At 36.9% G+C, this 20381-nt stretch overlaps 1 protein-coding gene across 4 annotated transcripts in view; it reads right to left on the reverse strand.

Annotated features, from left to right (window-relative positions):
• The window catches only part of LNPK (lunapark, ER junction formation factor), a 318489-nt gene that overhangs the window by 72859 nt on the left and 225249 nt on the right, over positions 1-20381 (reverse strand). For 2 of the 4 annotated variants that reach the window (XM_053665038.1, XM_053665040.1), the window contains exons 1-4: positions 9390-9507; positions 4181-4223; positions 2585-2626; positions 1406-1593 (exon numbers count right to left, since the gene is read on the reverse strand). The exons of 1 other annotated variant lie outside the window; for it this stretch is intronic. In XM_053665038.1, the coding sequence (XP_053521013.1) occupies positions 1406-1593; positions 2585-2626; positions 4181-4207 (257 nt within the window). In that variant the 5' untranslated portion in view covers positions 4208-4223; positions 9390-9507. Of the gene's footprint in view, positions 1-1405; positions 1594-2584; positions 2627-4180; positions 4270-9389; positions 9508-20381 lie in introns of those variants that run through there. One more of the 4 variants, XM_053665039.1, reaches the window with a different exon arrangement.

Below are 20381 nucleotides of genomic sequence, written 5' to 3' on the forward strand. Positions count from 1 at the left end.
CAATCTAATGAACACTCAAAGTAACCTAGAAAATGGGGACAGACTCATAGATGGAGAGCAGGATGACAGCTTGGGGGGGGGGGCGTTAGGGGATGAAGGGATGCAGCAAAAAAGAAAAAGGACTCATGGACATGGACAACAGTGTGGTGGTGATTGCTGGGAGGGAGGGCTGGTTTAAGAGAACTAAAAAGTATGGGGAAAATGCAATAAAGTTTAACAAAATAAAAAATAAGAAGTTGGCCAATAACCTGATTGAGTCTCTAAGAAGATTCTCCCCACAGAGATTCCAGATAGGACTCCACACCAGCTGATAACCTTGATTTAGACCTGTAAGGCCCTGCACAGAGAAACCAGTCAAGCCATTTGACTAGTTTCTGACCTTCACAACTGTCATATAAGAAATGGGTGTTGGTTTAAGCCAGTAAATTTGTGGCAACAGAAAATGAATGCAAAGGCCCTTTCCTGACCCCTACCTCCACCCCAGACTGTGTGAGGACCCCTGTTAAATGCTCCTATAGCATTTATACTTCTCTTTCATAATATTCACCATACTTATCACTTAATTCAATGTATGCAGTCTAAGATCTACAGTCAGAAATTTTGTATTTTTGCATACCATAAAGCATTATAATCCAATGTCTATGCAATTGGTACCCATAAAGGTTTGTTAATTGAATGGACAAATTTTTTCTTCAATTATCTCTCAAAATTCTCAATCACAACACACTCTCTGTAATGTACAATATTATAAAATATTTTTATTTTAAGGGCCAATTGCTTTTTTAAAAAATATTTTATTTACTTACTTTTAGAGAGAGGAGAAGGGAAGGAGAAAGAGAGGGAGAGACACGACAACCCTAACTGGGGACCTAGCTCACAACCCAGGCAGGTGCCCTAGCTGAGATTCACACCAGCACCCTTTTAGTTCACAGGCCAGTGCTCAATCCACTGGGTGATACCAGCTATTGCAGGCCAATAACAGTGATTAAAAAGAGGGGACGACAGGGGAAAAGGTAGGATGAATGGAATATATTCAGAATCACTGGGGCTGTTGTTCTTTCTGTTTTACAAATCCTCCCTTATTTGCCTCTACCCACAGTCTGAAATGCCCACTCCATGCTCAGTACACCTCGGGAAGCATGACCATCTGTTAGAGAATTACAAAAGACTGCCAATATAAAGCCATTATTACTAATGTAACAAGGTCACATTCCTCAGGTATGTTGGTTTGTAAATAAAGGTTTAAAACAGCATTTTACTTTTTTAAAGAAATATTTTTCAAACTGCAAAAACAAAGCAAATTTATTCAATCTGAGACATTGCTTTTTTCTAATAAAAAAGAATGAATATAATAAAATTATCTGGTAAGAAAGATGAAAGGTCAACAAAAAGACAATTTACTTACATAAATGGGAAAGCAAAAAACGGGAGTGTCATGGTGAGTCTTGCTGTAAGTTCATCAGGAAGATACCACAAGTACACAATTAAACACGTAAACAGATAGAGAATTGAGGAGTAAAGAATTAATCTTCCAACCCATAATTTTTGTAGTCTCTGATTTTTTTCCCTAAATTCTTCCAATGCTTGAATTTCCTGTTAAGAGAAAATTACTTTATTTTATTAAGTCTCAAGTTTCATAAAGATGCTAAAATGTTAACAAAATTTCTTCACATGATAGAAAGGACAGAAATTTTAAATTTCAATGAAATGTAATATTTTAATATTATAAAACAGAACATAATATAAAAAACTAAAAGTTAAAAATAAATTAAAATGGCCCTGGCTGGTATGGCTCAATGGATTAAGTGCCAGACTGTGAACCAAAGGGTCACTGGTTCAATTCCCAGTCAGGGCACATGCCTGGGTTGTGGGCCAGGTCCTCAGTGGGGGGGCGTGGGGGCATGTGAGAGGCAACCACACATTGATGTTCCTCTCCCTCTTTTTCTCCCTCCCTTCCCTTCTATCTAGAAATAAATAAGTGAATAAATAAAAATGCCTATTCTGATAATCACTTTTTTAAAATGCCATATTAACATACTATTTTTTACCTAGCAAATTAGCAAAGATCAGAGGTATGAAATTAGCATTAATAAATAGTAGTTGCTAAATCAAACAAGTAACAATTCCCCTGCATAAAGTCTATAAAATATCTGGCTATAAAAACAATTAATAAATACTGAAACAGTGATCTATACTATATTCTTTCAATCTATTCACCTCTCTCACTATTCTCAAGGAACAGGCATATTTAATAATCATAGAAAGCCTAAAAAGCTGTGAAGTTTGCAGACTAATAAAACTTGTTGCAGACTATCTTATAATCTACTTTATCCTATCTGTAACATTGATTTACACAATGCTATACTTCTAATTTCATTCAAACACACTCTATCATTTGGCACAGTCTTAAGTCACTGACAGACTTTGGATTTTTTGAGATTATGTAACATTAAAGTTGTCATGCTTCCTCTCTATCATCTCTAAATTCCCATACCAAATTCAGTCTCCAAAATAATATATATTAATATAATATTTATGTAACACCTAAAATGAATTAAAACTCCCCAGAGACAAAAAAACATACCTTATCAATATTTTCCAGAACTTCTACAGTTGAAGGTTTTGCCTGTTGTAGAAATAGAAATAAGAGACATGATTAAGACATCCTACTGCTCAAAAACAAAAATTCTTACTGCAAATTTAGAAACACCTTGATTTATATAATTATAAAAGAATACTTTACTTTAATCCAAAATTGTTTTTTAAAATGTTGTCAAGCTTTATGTATTCCTGTTTATTTATAAATAAGATTGAGATTTAACTAAAAATTATAATTATAAACGGGACTATATAAGATTAAATAAATATTTTCCTTTTTAACTTTCTTCTAGTCCTAGAAGTACTTTCAACTTTGATACCTCAATTTTTACCATTCTTAATCCCAACAGAACATATTTTTACCAAGAAACAAATTTTTTTCAAAGAAAAATTTTCTTAGATATGATGAATCAAAGAATTCATATATTAAAAATTCAAGCTAAAATTGGTCTGATTTGCTATTGCTATAAGTTCACGAAGGACTCTGGAGGTCAAAATCGATACACTACCTTCATTCTGGATTCCTAAAGTACTTTTCTGAAGATCAGATTTTAAAGGGGCATCTAAGAATACTTCATAACAGGGCTTATTTGTTAAGCGTGTTTTTTATACAACCTAGAATAAAAACCAGCCAAAATGACTCATACAACACTTGAGAAAATGTTTACCAATTATATACTCAACAATCTAAGGGGTAATGAATATCAATTCACTGTAGTTCCCACAAGAGTTGTTAACATTAGGTTGAACCATATGAAACTGCTATTCATGTAAGTCAAAGCTGTTGAATATTGGCTCTTTCAAATAGTTCACCCTAACAAGAAAGACAAAGGAAGAATAGATAAGTTTGATATGTAGGCAGAACTGTAAAAAGGTTTTTAAAAGGGGGCAGGGGTCAATATAATGCCAATCCAAAACAGAGCAGTTCCAGCAGCACTTCAAAACTAAATTGTGTTCCAAGTATTACTAAAGTAAAAAGGAGCCCAAAAATAAGCAAAGTTAATTTGGCCTAGACTACATTATCTCCTCTTATACTAGAGAAGAGCATTTATCAATATATTTTATATTTTATAGCTCTCAAGTTGAGCTACTTCCTTTAAAGTTTCAACCAATAAAGTCAGACTGCATTTTTAATTCTGTTTAACCTACATTTCCTAAAAGTATATTTCCTAACATCAGTAAATATTTGTGATAAGTTTTAAGCAAAAAAGATATAGCCTGTAAAAATATAAGTATTGTATAAAATACTAATTTCAACTACTTTTCAAGTAAGATTGAATTTTAGGCACTATGAGAAGAAAACAAGATAACCATTTGCACATAAATACAAAAATAGAGAAATAAAAACAATTCATAAGTAAGAGTGAACTAATTCTGTTCAACAGAGACATTAGATACCTAAACAGCAAACAGAACTATTAAAGTCCAAATAAAAAAACTAATTTATAAGAGAAAAAAATTAGAGTCAGGGATAATATCAAACTACTAGTCAAGTCTACACCACAAAAGGAACTTTTACAAATAGCTTTATTTGACACTTCAATATTAAACTAAAAACTGGCTGTAAAGAAAAGTAACTTACCCTCCATCGAGAAAATAATCCACCCATCTTTTATCTGTAGAAACTGAGCACAATGATAAATATCATCAATTGTCCAAAGGAATTCACAGCTAAAAATGAAGCAAGTATTTTTAAAATTTAAGTTACAACACATACACCACCCACCATAAAATTAGGGGTTGTAATACTGCTTAAAAATACTATAGAAGATTAATTGCTTTGGACCCCTCCTACGTCAAATTTTAATTTAGACAGTCTTAGGATAGAATCCACCTTTTAAATAACCCTTTCTTCCAAGCCAGAACATATTCCAAAGTGAAAATAAAGCTGGAAAAGCTTTTTAATGGCAAGACATTTTAGAAGTATATATTCACACCACTTTGCAATTTTCTGTTCTTTAAAGTAGGTACCCTTTGCTGCTCTTGTAAGAAAAGTTTTACTGTATTACTTTCATTCTACATGATTAAACACAAATTTTTCTATCACTCAGCTGTTTCCCAACTAAACTACTTATCTGGAATTAAAGGTATATTACAATGTTTAAAAAAACATCACTCTTTAAATAATAATAGAAAGCCAATTGGATTTTGAATAAGAATATATAAGGATTTCAGGGCTACCTGTGATATCGAGCAAATCACTTAATGTTTTTGAGCTGTAATTTTGTTTTCTGTAAGTAAGAGTTAATAAAACCTTCGCTTTTCACAGGATGGACTTCATTTTTACCATTTTACAGATACAAAAATTAAGTGAAAAGAGTTTTAGTGATTTGTCCAGTAGCTCAGAAGAAACGTGGCCCAAAGTCACTCTGTCTTCAGACTTCCTGGCTGTTCACTACTGTTTGACACCCAAATAAACATTTCTTTCTGAAACTGTGCCCAAGTCCCCCTCCTGTTAGGTGAAATTCATGTCATCTATCTACATCCCCTTCATTTAGTTGTTTTTCTATTTCTCTGAAATGTATTATAATACTATCATATGTTTTAAAATGTATCAGTAATATTATATTCTAAATCAAATTACCAGTCAATAATTATATAAATATTTATTCTATTAAGTTAAACCAGGTTGTAGTTACATACCACCAGTATATACTACTGCATTTCTATTAAAAACATGTTAGGCAATAATTCTTACATTTAAAAAAAAACATAAATATAATAATGCCAGTACCAAGTAAGTACACCCTGCAACAATATTTATAGGTAAAAATTAGCATAAGCCATACCTATCTTGAACTTTCTTGATTAGAGAAGTAACAAAGAGCCTAATTATTAAATACTTTCACTTACAAAGTAATTTTTAGAAATAGAAATAACTATAATCTGTCCTGAAATTTACAAAGCTTATCAATATAATGAATGCTCTAAGTCATATTTATGTTGCAATCTAAATATTATCAATCCTTCAATATTAACTCAGTATTCAAATTTCCAAAATTCAGTTATAGGAAACCCTGGAACTTTAATGAATAAAGGTATAAATTTTTGAATTAAGACATTAAATAGATCTTAAACCCTTCTTAAGATGCTAAAAATAATCACCAAGAAAGGTGACTGGAGAGGGGAGATTCAGATGAACCACTTTAACTTGATATTTTCAAAGTATGCATTATCTCACTATTTTGAAATGAATGGATAGTGTCTACCAGTGTTTTGTATACAACTGACCTACACATTTTGGTTTGTAATAGAATTACATGCCTCCAAGTTTGCAGCCATCACAAATCAGAATTCTTAATATTTGAAAATAATAACAAGGATAATATCAGTTAAACATTGCTAAGTAAGCACTTACTCTCTAGCAAGCTCTAAAATGAATGTTTTACATGAATTTTATCATTTAGATACTATTATTGCTCCATTTTATAAATGAGGAAACTGAGGCTAGGGAAGTGAAGTAATTAGTTAAGGCCCCAAAGATATTAAGTAGTAGGGCCAGACACAGCATTTTAGTTTTGACTTTTAAAAAATCAACTAGTTATACCCTATAACATGAAATCAGAAATAAAGTCAGCTTTATATATTAGATTAGAATATACACAAAATATATGAAAGCGCCTTTGACATTCTATTTAGCTGGTGAACAGAGCTAAAGTGGAAAGTGAGTTATAAACACAAGAGACAGTGTTAGTACAGTGTACAATGTAGCCCAATTTCTTCATCTGATTAACTTTGAATGCATAAATCGACATGGAAGAGATGCTAAACGATTTGCCAAAATCATGCAACTCCAGTTAAGGGCAGAACTGGCACTAGAAATCTGAAAGTACTTCCTCTACTTGTTTCTGTACATCACACTTTTAAAATAAGTATAATATGAAATATATGCATAAAATTGCAATTAATGCTGACTTTGACATCAATTATTTGCCTGGAAAATTGTTTTGGTGTTAATGAAGCAAACTATGGCTTAGCCTTCAAGATCCCTGAAGCAGAGGGTTGTGCTTTTTAATTTGTCCTCTAAAGCAGTATTAGGGTAATAGTCATTAAATGCCATATCCATGCTTTCAGATTCATAATCAAAGAACCAGTCAACCCTCATTGTTTCAGCAATTTTCCTATCAAATTCTGATATTTGTTAAAGAAGCTGATCTACTATAATACACATGTAATGGCAGTACTTTCCAAAAGATATAGAAACCTAACAAAATGAAGTAACTCAACTATTTCTTTATAGCTTTAATTTCACATCTCTTCTATATTCAAATACCTTTTCCTTCCTTGCCACCCAAACATGTTAACTCCATTTCCTATGGCCCATTACTTGCCATGAAACCTTGGGCAAATAAATTACTTGCCCTCTCAGTTACTCAGTATCTTCATCTGCAAAGGAAAAATAGTTTAAGGACCCTCTTAAATGTTGAAAAGCTTAAATGATGCATTCTGAACTATGTACAATAACTGACCCATGTTAATTTGTCAATACAAATTGTTGTTTTATCTGCTGTGATCCTTGCTGTTTTCTAGCCCATCTCTGCTTCCTTTCAACACATGGAAATTACACTGGAACCAAATAACTAGCATTCCTTGCTGAAGCACAAATCAATTTGCTTGCTCCTGAGTGGACAAATGGCTCATTCTCAAGTGGCTGGTCCCCAAGAACTCTCCCATGAACATGTACAGAATCTCTTTCCACTCTGATATCACAATGGGACCTAATATGGCATTAAAAGCGAGGCACATCTAACATGTTTTCAGTGAATAATAATGGCCCCATGTATGGATTTTTTTCTCTATTAATTGCAATTCACACTGAGGTTTGGATGTCAGCATTTCAAATCTTGGGGCATGTTATTTTTAAATTTACAACTAATTTCAAGTGATTAAAATAATGGTGTAGAAGAGGTCTAGGTTCAAAATATAACTCAACTACATACTAGATATGTGATCTTGGATAAATTAGACTCTCAAAGCCTCAGTTTCTACATTTGTAAAGTAGAAAAATATCTACATTTCACATAGAATTATTGTATGAATTAAATAAAATTATATATTACTTGACACAGTAACCAACAAATTATAAGTGTGTAATAAATTATAGCCACTATTATTAATATCAGAAAACACATTACAAATAATACTTCTAATCTAGAACAATTTTTTTCTAACTTCCTTTAAAGAAAGAACCTGTTTCTTAAAACTGGAAAATAAAATTACAGTTTGTATTTTGACTGAAATTGTATTGATCTCATGCTCTGTAGTATAAAAATTAAAGCAAAATACTCTACAGATTCTTCCATTAAAATAACATGTAGGCTTTTAACAGCAAAGGATATTTAGTTTTATGCTTATCAAGTTTAAAACTTAAGTAGAAACTACTCAATCACTATCAGTAGTACCTCTATAACACACTGTACTATTTAAGATTAAAAATGATTTGTTCTAGAACTCAAACTTTAACATAACTGAAAAGGGAATTCTGAAATATCCCAAACTACCACATTTACTGCTTAAAAATGAAGTTACTGAAGAGTAGGACACCTCCAAAAGCACTTTTACTATATGATGATTAAGTTACAGTCTTCGTAGTAAGTCAATGTTCATTCTTAATATCACCAAAAAATAATTTTGATTTGGAAGACTTCAATATAAATTTATGACAGCCAATAACTTTCCTTATAATCTTTTTCAATTTAACAATATATAAACACATTAACAACACTGGGATAATCTCAGGAGATGACAGAGAAACTAAGCATTCTAATTTTAAAATGCATCACCCATGTTTTTTCAAATGTGTTCAAAATCAACTTGGTCCTCCTAAAAAGTAACTATGGACTGCTGAGGACACGAGATTAGCGTTCCCTGCCAGGCTGAACATGTGCCTGAAACCAAGCCCACTCACCCAAACCCCTGTTGAACAGGGTCAGTTTTGTCAGTGGTGACACCCAGGCCACAGAGAAACAAGAAAATAGCTGACGCTAGACACCACAAACCAGAAGCCAACTAGGAAAAGCAGAACATGGAAAACTCAGTGAGTCACAGGTTTTACTTAGTACTGTGAGGAAACGATCAGGAAAATCACCAATCCCAATTCTCTCTCAACCCCCAAACACAATATTAAAGAATTAAAACTATTGATGTAGTTTACATTTTCTCTTCTGCCATCGTTAGGACAAGTAAGCAAACTTGCCCTTCCCTCCACCCCCTACACCGCCCACCATTCCTCAAATAAGGACAATTGTACAAAGGCTTCTCTAAATTGCAAAGAATCCACGCCCACACTTCTGGGCCGAGCAGCATGACACTGACAGTTTTCGGTCCCTCCCGATATTTCCAACTCATAGAGCCTCCGCACTACTCAGAAGGACCTTAGCAAAACATTCCAAACGACAGCGTATCTTAGGATCTTCTGACCCCTGTAGATGAGCCAAAGAACCGATGCTCACCTCACCCCAGTCACCCCCCTGTCCTGCGCAGAGATCAGGACTGGGAACCACCTCCCTTGGGGGGAGGGGCGGAGAAAGGGGTCTCCAAGCACTCCTGAGTCACCCCTACCATTGTGCTAGGAAATCAGAGGGACCACGCGGCAAGACTGGGTCAGCGCGCAGCCAGCATTCAATTTGATGAGCCGCCACCGTACCCGCGTAGAGCTCTCAGGCCACTCGGCTAGGGGCGGGGGCGCCTGGGAGAAGCAAGCGGGGGAACCGGGAGCTTTCCCAGCAAAAGGCTCAGCGCGCCTTCCCTCTGCCGAGCCCTTCTAGTTGCCCTCATTTTAAGCGCTCTACCTTCAAGGAGCGGGCAAAGCCCAGCGCTGGAGTCCACCTCTGCCAGCTTCGGGCGCCACTACGCAGCCCGCCTCCGGAGCGGGTAGCACACTCCACTGACAGAGAGATGGGCCCAGCCAACTCCTTCCCATCAAACCCCGCGCTCCCGCCGCCGGCCAATCGCCGCCGCGGCCGGCGCGCGCCGCTCCCCCGTCACGTGACCGTGGCCGGGGCGAGCGGTTGGGGAGGGCAGTGGGGCGGTTGGCCTGGGGACGCCTCCTGCTGTGACTTTATAGCTAAATGGGGTGCGCTTCGTCATCCCATCTGGGAGGTGTGATGCTGTTTATTTTGACTGCTGCAAATACAGTTAATTCTAACTCTTCCGCTACCTCCGCCTTTTCTTTTAAAGCCCATTCTGCAAATCTCACTGGAAAAATAAAATCCTAGAAATTGGTCCTATACCACTGCGAGAGATGAGTGGGGTTGAAGGTGGAGTGGGTGCCCCTGGAAGGTAGTTTCTCCTGAAGAGTTGAGTCTGGGCTGTTATCCAGCAGGCAGCAGAGCAAGTTAGCACTACACATATTAGAAGAACCGGTTCCCAAAGAAGTCAGTGGAGAAAATTCAGCCTAGCCGCCAGAAGTGCTGGAGGCTGTTATCAGTCAAGACCGTCACAAAGAGTCATTTGAAGATTGAACGCTTACCTCATCTGCCTGTAAGCTTCAAATGCCAAAAGGTTGATTTCAAACTAGATAACAAAAACTGAGTTTTGTTTCTTAAAACTCTTACCTTAAAAACACCCTTCACGGGTCCTGCCTGATAACGTGGGCCCACATATAAACAACCCAGCCGACATTTGCCTCAGATTTAAAACATCGCCTAAAAAGCATTTAGTTTCCTAGTCAACTGGAAATGACAATCCTAAATAACAAGATACTGGAATCACACAAGGTAACGTGGAGAAGGGTAGAGAAACGTCAATAAAGCTTTTGCCATCCCTGCGACGTGTTTTTAACCCTGCGACGTGTTTTTAACCCTTTGTGCAAACACTTCCATGGGGTTTTTCTAATTTAGTTACATACACATTCTAAAATTTTTTAAAAATTGCTATAATTTTTAAAATATAATTGTTTCAGTATGCAAAGAAAAGAACTGTACGTAGTAGTATCTAGATGGTAAGAATAATTTCTCCTGGAAGCTACCAGATAATTCATGGTGGAGTGGCTTCTCCTAGCTGCCAAACTCTTTAGTTACAGGATGAAGGAAAGGGAACCAAAGTTTACATGTTGTATGTTGCATCCACCAACGCGAGAGACAAATTGTCAGAAACTTTCAGGATTCAGAGATGTTATTTTATTGGCCAAAGTTTTAACCTGCGCAGGGGCGGACCCAGGGAGACACGGTGCTCGTAAGAGCTGCAAACGAAAGCCACCCTAAGCACTTACAGCTAAGTCTTTTTATAGACGCAAGCAAGCAAGCATTGTATAGAAGCAAATGTGGCTGTTAGCTACTGGCTACTCGGGTGGCGTGAGCATGACCTAAGCTTTCTGGGTTTTGAGTAATGGAAAAATTTTAATCTAGACATTTGAACAGGTGATCCTCTACTTGTTCAACCCCATTGGTTTTGTAGTTCCGCCTTCTCCACTCCCTATGTTCTTTCTTAATTTCCTTGTGGTTTCTGCCTCCAGGCCCAATCTCTTTAAGGCAGTCCCTATTTTATTCTCTATTTTTCTGGTTTCAACATTGTATACTCAGGGTCAGGCACTTCACAAACCTAGAAGAAAATGAAAACAAGCATTTCACCTATTTTGATGCAGAAATTGAACCATTTTGTTTTTCAACCATTGCTATTTCAATGTACTTTAAAAGAAAAAAGGCCTGTGCAGTTATGCAGATACTACATTTGATGCAAATCACCTCAGGAAGATCTCTTTTCCTTAGAGAATAGGAAAGAAATGCCTTCTGATTGCTAAAGATTTGTTCTCTGGTTTTAATTGAGCCATCAAGGTCTATGTGTACAGGAAGAAACAGGAGGTGTAAGGCAGAAGAGCAAGCAGGATGCAAAAGCTTCCAAAAACCTAATCCAGCAACAAAATTCTCTAGATAGTTGCTCTGGAAGAACAGAGATTTGGGCTGGTGAAGAACATACCTACTGAGTCATTCTTCTAATCCTCCCAACAAACTTTTAAGGTAGGTATCATTTTTAAAATGAGGAAACTGAAGAGTAGAAAGACTATGTCCATTGTTGAAGGTGCTGTTTCACTGCCTCCTTTATATTAAGTGGTAAATGTTTTGTTAGGCACAGTGAGGAAAGACATTACAAACTGAGATATTCAATGTTTGTACTCCATGGCTGGACAGCAGGCTACAGGGGTTGGTCTAAATACTTACTGAGGACAAGACCGTGTGTTAAGTACTGAAGATAGATAAATAAAACAGCTGCCCTAAAGCAACTGACTCTAGTGAGAGAAACCTTGAAGAAAACAAAAAAAAAACAACATAAAATGAGTAAGTACTGTGATAGAGACAAATGTTCAAGAGAATGGAAGATGATCAGCAAGAGAGGATGTGGGACAGCCAATGAAAGTGGTACTTTAGTTGTGTTCAAATATTAAAGAGTTATTCCCTACTAATCCTAAAATTATCCTGGGATAGATTTTAGGGAAGGGACAATGGAAGAGCACCAGAAGAGATAAGAAAGGAATCTAACTAACTAAAGGAATTCAAAAGGTCTACTAGTTAAAAAAGGTTTAGTTAAATGACCCACAGGTATTTAGAGAAATAAATGAAAGTTACCAGGGATAGGAGCTATGAGGGCTTGCAATGGGATTATTCATTGATCTGGTTTAGGAAAGTCCTCTTTGAGGAAGTCACTCTGAAATGGAGATCTAAAGGGTTAAAAAAACTGAAGAAAGGAGAAAGGGAAACAAAGGAAACATCTTAGGTAAAGGTGTTTTGTCAGAAAGAACATTACCAGCATGATGGATTGAAAGCAGGCCATTGTAGCTAGGGCATAGATTGCAGGGAGAAGGTGCTACATTGTGAAGCACCAAGACCAGACTAAACAGGACCTCACTGGCCATACTGAAACCTTCACTTTTTCTTGAGAACAAAGTGGGAAGGGGATTTGATCTGATCAGATCTGTGTTTGGAAGAGATCATTCCAGCTGCCATGTGAGAATATGAACAGGGCCAGCATTGGACCAATTAGGATTTATTGGTGGTGGTTAGTGTTGGTAGTAGTTCAAGTGGACTGGTGTAGGAACCAGAAGATGAAGACATGTCAGGAAAATGAAACCATTTAGGAAGTAGAATGTTAGCTCCTGGTAATGGATTTAGATGTGAGGCTGAATGGGGATTGGATGAGAGTGAGGAGTTAGAGATGACAGGAGGATTTCTGTCAGGCACAATGAGTAGATACTAATGCTGTCCCTGAGATGTGAGGACACTGAAATGGAGTTGGGTTTGGGAGAAGATGATGATTTCAATTTGAACACATTGGGTTTGATGTTTTTGGACTGCAAGGAGAGGTGTCATGTAAACAGATTATGGATCTTCAGCATTGTGGAGGAATCTGGACTGGAGAAAAAAATTATTATTTGTAATCTGTTGTTTTCTACAAGGTACTAACTTTTTTCAAAATGCAGTTATTACAAACTAATGTTTTTGAGTACATTGCAAAAACAAAAACAAAAAAGCAAAATATAGAAGTCTCTAGATCAGTTTCCCAGACTTCCCTGTGAATCACCTGGGGTCTTTGTTAAAAAAAAAACAAATTCTCAGACCCCTTCTCTGGAAATCTGATTCTATATATCTAGTATGGGGCATATGAATTTGAATTTTTAACATGACCACTGATGGGAGTTTTCATGGGCAATGGTACTCAAACACAAGAACACAAGAGGCCACCTACATGAGAGTTACCCAAGGTACTTACTAAAATATAGATTCTTGGGCCCTACAGACTAAAATCTCTATGGGTGTAATGGGTGGGAGGAATAGAGAGAAGAAGATTGAACAGTACCAGACAGTCCACAACTCTACTCTCTGTCATTGACAGAGGTGTCATGAGCTCACTACCAGGAAATTCAGAGGGAAGCTGTTATCCTTTGCTGGATGAAGCATGTGTAGACAGTAGGCAACCCTCAAAAGCTGCTCTGATAACAGCTTTCTAGGCTTCTAACCCAAACCTTTGTCCCTATCCACTGAAATGGCACTCAGCCCACTCCGATGCCCTTTTCCACTAATCCCATCAAACCTCATTCTTCCCTCCCAATCTTCTTCAGTGTTGTGTTCCATATACACCTCTCAGTTCAGTAGGGTTTTTTAAGCTAATCTGGCCAGGGCTGGGAGAGAAATAGGGTCAAATGCTGTTTCACTCTCGGGAAAGCTTTTTCTTTTGTTCTTGAGAACCTATTTTGAAAGGTTTTTTTGTTTTCGTTTTGTTTTGTTTTTAAAGACTGAATTGTTTGTTCTCTTTGTAGTCTTGCTAAAACAACTCTAAGTCCCTATGAGGCACAGTAGATGCTTCTAACTAGGGAAAGAATCAAGAATAATGGGGGCAGAAGAATATTAGAATTTTTTTTGTGTGATGAAAAATATAGCAAACACACGGAAATGTTCATAAATTAAGCCTGGGCCTGGGAACCAAAGCATCACTGGTTCAATTCCCAGGCAGGGCACATGTTTGGGTTGCAGACCAGTTTACTGGTGAGGTGCCCCCAAGAGGCAAACACACATTGATGTCCCTCTCCCCCTCTTTCTCCCTGCCTTCCCCTCTCTCTAAAAATAAATAAACTCTTTTAAAAAAGAAACGTTCATGAAAACAGAAGTGTACTACTTAAAGACTACAACTTAAACACTCATGTAACTCCACTGGGTCAAAAGTAGAAAATTACTAATGTCCCAAAAAGCCCTAATTTGTCCCTTCCCTTAAAACCCCCCCAAGCGTCTAGAGATAAGCCCTATCTTGATTATCAAATTATTCACTTTCTTGCCTTTTTTTATATTTTATTTTTTATTTTTAGAGAGAGGGAAAAAGAGAGAGAGAGAGAAATATCAGTATGTGGTTGCCTCTCACATGGCCCCCACTTGGAACCTGGCCCACAACCCAGACATCTGCCCTGACCAGGAATCGAACTGGTGACCCTTTGGTTTGCAGTCCTCACTCATTCCACTGAGCTACACCAGCCAGGGCACTTTCTTGCTTTTCTTTGTAGTTTTGCTGCCTTATTGTTTATTTTTAAACAATATAGTTTATGCCTGTTTTTGAATTCTACATAAATGGAATTATAATGTTTTTTCACATCTTAGATTTTTTTGATCGATGGTATATTTTTAGGATTCAGCTGTGGGATGTGGCTGTAGTTTATTCACTTTCATTGCTTAGCTCACTATATTGCATGCAAACACTGTGATTTATTTATCTACTCTATTGATGGACATATAGCCTATTTCAAGGTGTGGACTATTATAAGCAATGCTGTTGTGCATGTGTGTTTGTATGCTGGAGTACATAAACACAGATTTCTATAGAATCTTTCATCTTGGAATGGAATTACTGGTTCATAGAGCATGTTCATCTTCAACTCTACAAGACCATGCCAGAATTTTTCAAAATAATTGTACCGATGTATATAACCAAAAACAATATGTAAAAGTTCTTGTTGCTCCACATCCTCACCAACACTTGAATCATCTGAGATTTTTAAAGATTTTATTAATGAATTTTTAGAGAGGGGGCAGGGAGGGAGAAAGAGAGGGAAAGAAACATCTATTTGAGAAACACTGATTTATTTCCTCTGATACGTGCCCCTACTGAGGACCATGCCCTGATTGGGGATCAAACCGGTAACCTCTCACTTTGAGGAATGATGTCTAACCAACTGAGCCACATCGGTTAGGGTTGTCTAATATTTTACATTTTGTTCGTCTGATAGATGTGTACTGCCAACTTATTTGACACTATTTTACATTTCCAATTATAAATGAAGAATAGAATCTTTTCATATGAGCTTTGGGTCATTGTTCAGGTGTTTTCCCATTTTTATATTGGATGGCGTTTTTTCTTATTTGTATTAATTGATTATATAGTGTGGAAACAAGTATTTGATTCATTAAATGTGCTACAAATATTTTTTCACTGCATGCTTTTTCACACATTTAGTAATGTCATTCAATGAAAATAAAAACTTTTAAGATTTTATTTATTTATAGACAGAGGAAAGGGAGGGAGAAACAGAGGGAGAGGAACATCAATGTGTGGTTGCCTCTCATGCACCCTGCACCGGGGAACTTGACCTGCAACCCAGACATGTGCCTTGACTGGGAATTGAATCCACGACACTTTGCTTCTCAGTCCAGTTCTCAATCCACTGTGTCACACCAGCCAGGGCTGAAAAGAAATTTTTAGTGGGCTCAAATTTACCACTCATTTTCTTTATGATTAGTATGCCTGTATCCTGCTTAAGAGATCTTGTCCTACCCTAAGGGCATATTGTCTTATAAAATTTTATTGCTTTGCTTTTCAAATTTAGTTCTAAGCAGACCTGAAGTTAACTTTTTTAATTTTTTATTTATTTATTTTTAGAGAGAGGAGAAGCAAGAGAAACATCAGTGTTCAAGGTCCACAACCCAGGCATGGGCCTTGACTGGGAATCAAACAGACAACCCTTCGGTTCACTGGCTCGCACTCAACCCATTGAGCCACACCAGCCAGGGCTGAAATTAACATTTTATATATGAAGAAAGTGAGACATCTGTAGTTGTCATACCCCTCCACCTCCTTCCCGGGTAGAAATTTTAACCAGCACCACTTATTGGCAGGTTGTCCTCTCTCCTCTACCCTGCAGTGCCATTTTGGTCATAAACAAAGTAGTTGTATATGTGTGGATTTGTTTCCGACCTTGCTATTCTGCTCCATTGATCTATTTTATTTTTCATATGTTACTAGATTCAATATGAAAATATCTTTAAGACCTGGGGGGTGAGGAACTCTCATGAATGAGACTGATCTGTAATTTTTCTTTCTTGTAATATCCTTTGGGCTTGACATGTTATACTAGCTAGTCTCATAAAAAGAGTTGGGGAATAGACATCCTTTTTTCTCTCTACATCATTATTTTTACCCATTTATTCTTGTCTTCAGAATAAAATTGTCAAGAACCTCCAAAAACATTTATATTTTTATTAACATTTTAAAATCATGTATATTGATTTAAGGGAAAATAATATTTTTTACATGAGTTTACCCTTTCTGGAATTTGGCATGGCTCTATATTTGTTCAAGTGTCCTTGTGTGTTTTTCAAAGTTTTTATTTTTTTTATCTTGTAGATCTTGCACCTTATAGTGGGCAGAATTCTAAAGATGCCCCATCATTGTTGACTTTCAATACTGAAGCAAAAAATGAAGCAAAAGGATCATAAACCAAGGAATGTTGGCAGGCTCTAGAAGCTGAGAATGCCTTCTGGCTGATAGCTAGCAAGCAAATGGAAAACTCAGTCCGGTTCTGGCCAAGATGGAGGGAGGCATAGGTAGAAACCCTTTGCTTCCTCACACAACCAAAAGGAAGATAACAACCAATCTAAAATCAATAAACAACCAGTAGGGCCAGAAAATCAAACTGCATGGAACTCTGACAACCGAGGAATTAAAGAAATTGTCAACCAGAAGAACCAGACCAGTAAGAACCTGCTGCAAGGCAATGTATCACAAGGAAGGGGCCTGCTGAGAGAAACCTCGAGGAGGCTGTAGACCATGTGGGTGGGGATGGCTGAATGGGAAACTGAGACTCAGAGCTGGCTGTGGAGTATGGTGGAGGTTGCCACCGTGGGAGAAACTCTCTGTCTCACACAGTCCATTGGAAAGTGTGCTAGAGACAAGCAGGTGGGCTTCATCGTTCCCATTCTGGCCCCTCCCCCACAGGCAGCCCACTGCACAGCAAGGAGGGTTGCCCTGCCCAGTGAATACCTAAGGCCCTTCCCCCTTACAACTTAACAGGTACCCAAGACAAAGAAATAGGGCCCAAATGAGAGAACAGAGCAGAACCTCAGAAAGAGAGCTAAGTGATGAGGAGATAGCCAACTATCTGATGGAGAATTTAAAGCCCTGGTAATTGAAATGCTCACAGAACTGATTGAGCTTGGTTGAAAAATGAAAAAACAAATGAAAGATATCCAAAGTGACATAAATGAAAATATCCAAGGAACCAACTTTGACAGGAATGAAACCAGGACTCAAGGCAACGATTTGGAACAAAAGGAAGAAATAAACATCCAACCAGAAAATAATGAAGAAACAAGAATGCAAAAAAAAATGAAGAGAGGCGGAGGAATCTCTGGGAAAACCTGGAATGTTCCAATATCCGAATTAGAGTGGTGCCAGAAGGAGAAGACCAACAGCAAGAAATTGAAAACTTATTTGAATAATGAAGGAAAACTTCCCCAATCTGGCAAACAAAATAGACTTCCAGGAAGTCCAGGAAGCCCAACGAGTCCCAAAGAAGTTGGACCCAAAGAGGAACACACCAAGGCACCTCATCATTAAGTTACCCAAGATTAAAGATAAAGAGAGAACCTTAAAAGCAGCAAGAGGGAAGAAGAGAATTACTTACAAAAGAGTACCCATAAGGCTATCAGCTGATTTCACACAAAAAAAACCTTGCAAGCAAGAAGGGGCTAGAAAGAAGTATTCCAAGTCATGAAAGGCAAGATAACTCTATCCAGCAAAGCTGTCATTTAGACTGGAAGGGCAGATAAAGTGCTTCCCAGATAAGGTCAAGTTAAAGGAGTTCATCATTGCCAAGCCATTATTAAATGAAATGTTAAAGGGACTTATCTAAGAAAAAGAAGATAAAAAATATGAACAGGAAAATGACAATAAACTCACAACTATCAACAAATGAACCTAAAAGAAAAGAGGAACAATGAAAACAAAAACTAAGCAAACAACCAGAACAAGAACAGAATCAGAGAAATGGACAGCACAGTGAGGAGGGAGAGGGGGAAAAGGTACAGGGAAGAAAAAGCATAATTGCTAGGCATAAAATAGATGGGGAGAGATAAAAATGGTATAGGAAACAAAGAACTGAAAGAACTTACGTATACAACCCATGGACATGGACTAAGGGGCGGGAGAATGCTGGAGGGTTGGGGGGTGCAAGGTTGAGGGGTAAAGGGGGAGAAATTCAGAAAACTGATGAAATAAAATATACTTTAAAAAAGAAAAAGAAAACTCAGTCCTACAACTTTATGGAACAGAATTCTGTCAACAACCAAATTGAGCCTAGAAACAGATTCTCCTTTGGAGTCTCCAGAAAGTTACATAGTCTGCCGATACCTTAATTTCAGCCTTGTGAAACAGACAGCAGAAAAACAGCTGAGCCACAGTTGCCTGGATTTCTGATCCACAGAACTGTGAGATAATAAATACTGTTTTAAGATGCTTAAGTTGTAGTAATGTGTTATGGCCAGAAAAAAAACTAATACATACTTTTCATATTAAGCAAAAATATCTTCATTGGCTCATCAAGTAAATCTTTAGGTAAAATGATACCAGAAAGGTTGTACCCAAACCCTGTCGCTGAAATTGTTTCAACTTTTAGAATACAGACTAAAAATGCACGGAAGTGGCACTTAAAACTACTCTCAACTACCTCCTAAAGATGGGTTGGGTAGACAATACAGAGAGTACTTGGGAGAAAAGGGACAAGATAAAAAAAGGAGAGCACTGAAGTCAAGAGCTCAGAGTGCAGCAGAATGAACAGTGTGGCTCCTCAACCTCTGCTTGCTCACTTCAGTATAAACTCATCGATCACACTCTTCTGAAGCAAATGTGTGCTAAATTTGGTTTCCATGTTCCAATAAAAAGAAACAGTAGGAAGTAAAGTCTAGACTGCTGTGAAATAACTTTGAAAATATCAGTGTTTTTGATATTGACATTCGTCAAGTCTAACATAAAGATTCCTATTACCATAGTACATAATTCCAGATACCATTAGTATCTGAAAGGCATGCTTTAAATTTGAATGAGATGTTCTGGAATGTACACAATTCCATGTGAATTCAATGTACTTATTGAAAAAGAGGAACATTTTCTTTTTACAAAGAAAAAAAACTTTGCTTATTCTGGAATATATATATATATTTATGTATAGTTTCTATATATACTTATACGTTTATATATTTACATATATATATAATTAAGCAGGTTAAAATAAATTCTTGGCTTGGTGACCCATACTTCCAGCACTTCCAAAAGATGGCATTCTAATGCCACCTAAAAAATAATGATGCACATGACAAATCAGGTAGGTGATGAAACTCAAAATCTCTTGTATGCATGTAAAGCTTACACATAAAATAAGGAAGATGTAGCTTTAGCTAAGTCATACTAAGATTTATTGTTAACAGAAGTCGTAAGGGTACATGACACTTTACAAAGCATAAAATATGAAAGACAAATTTTCTGCCTGAGGAGCTTAGTAAAACATGTGTAGGCAATAGCCAACAGGAAAAATATTAAGTCATGGTGATTTACAAAGTGATCCCCAATAGAAGGCCGGGTATTAAAAAAGATGTCCTATAAAAAGAGAATTGGAAAATGCCAGGGATTTGGAGAAAAGGCAACTGTGAAAGCTTGAAGAATGAAAAAGGGATGAGAGAAATGAAAGACCAAGTTCTAAGAAACGAGGAAAGAGGAAGACACAAGTAGATGAAAAGACTGGGTGCTGTGAGATACAAACCACTACACGAGGAAGAAGGGAGGGTTGGTTTGCTTGACAAACCTCTGAAATTGGAAAAGTGAAAATTCTAACTATACAACCATTAATTATAGAACTTAAGATCTAGTGTTCCCAAATAGTAAACATTAAACCAAACCTCTTGTTCAAGCTTATTATTCCAACTATAACATGTACATATAAATGAAATTCCATACAGATCTGTATGTGGCTGAATTGTGGACAACTTTAAAAAGTTAAGGGTACTATTTTTGAGCTACAGTGTTATAGGAACTTC

The sequence above is a fragment of the Artibeus jamaicensis genome, unplaced genomic scaffold, assembly GCF_021234435.1.
Source record: "Artibeus jamaicensis isolate MK-2021 breed Jamaican fruit bat unplaced genomic scaffold, CSHL_Jam_final contig_391, whole genome shotgun sequence".
Lineage (NCBI taxonomy): Eukaryota > Metazoa > Chordata > Mammalia > Chiroptera > Phyllostomidae > Artibeus > Artibeus jamaicensis.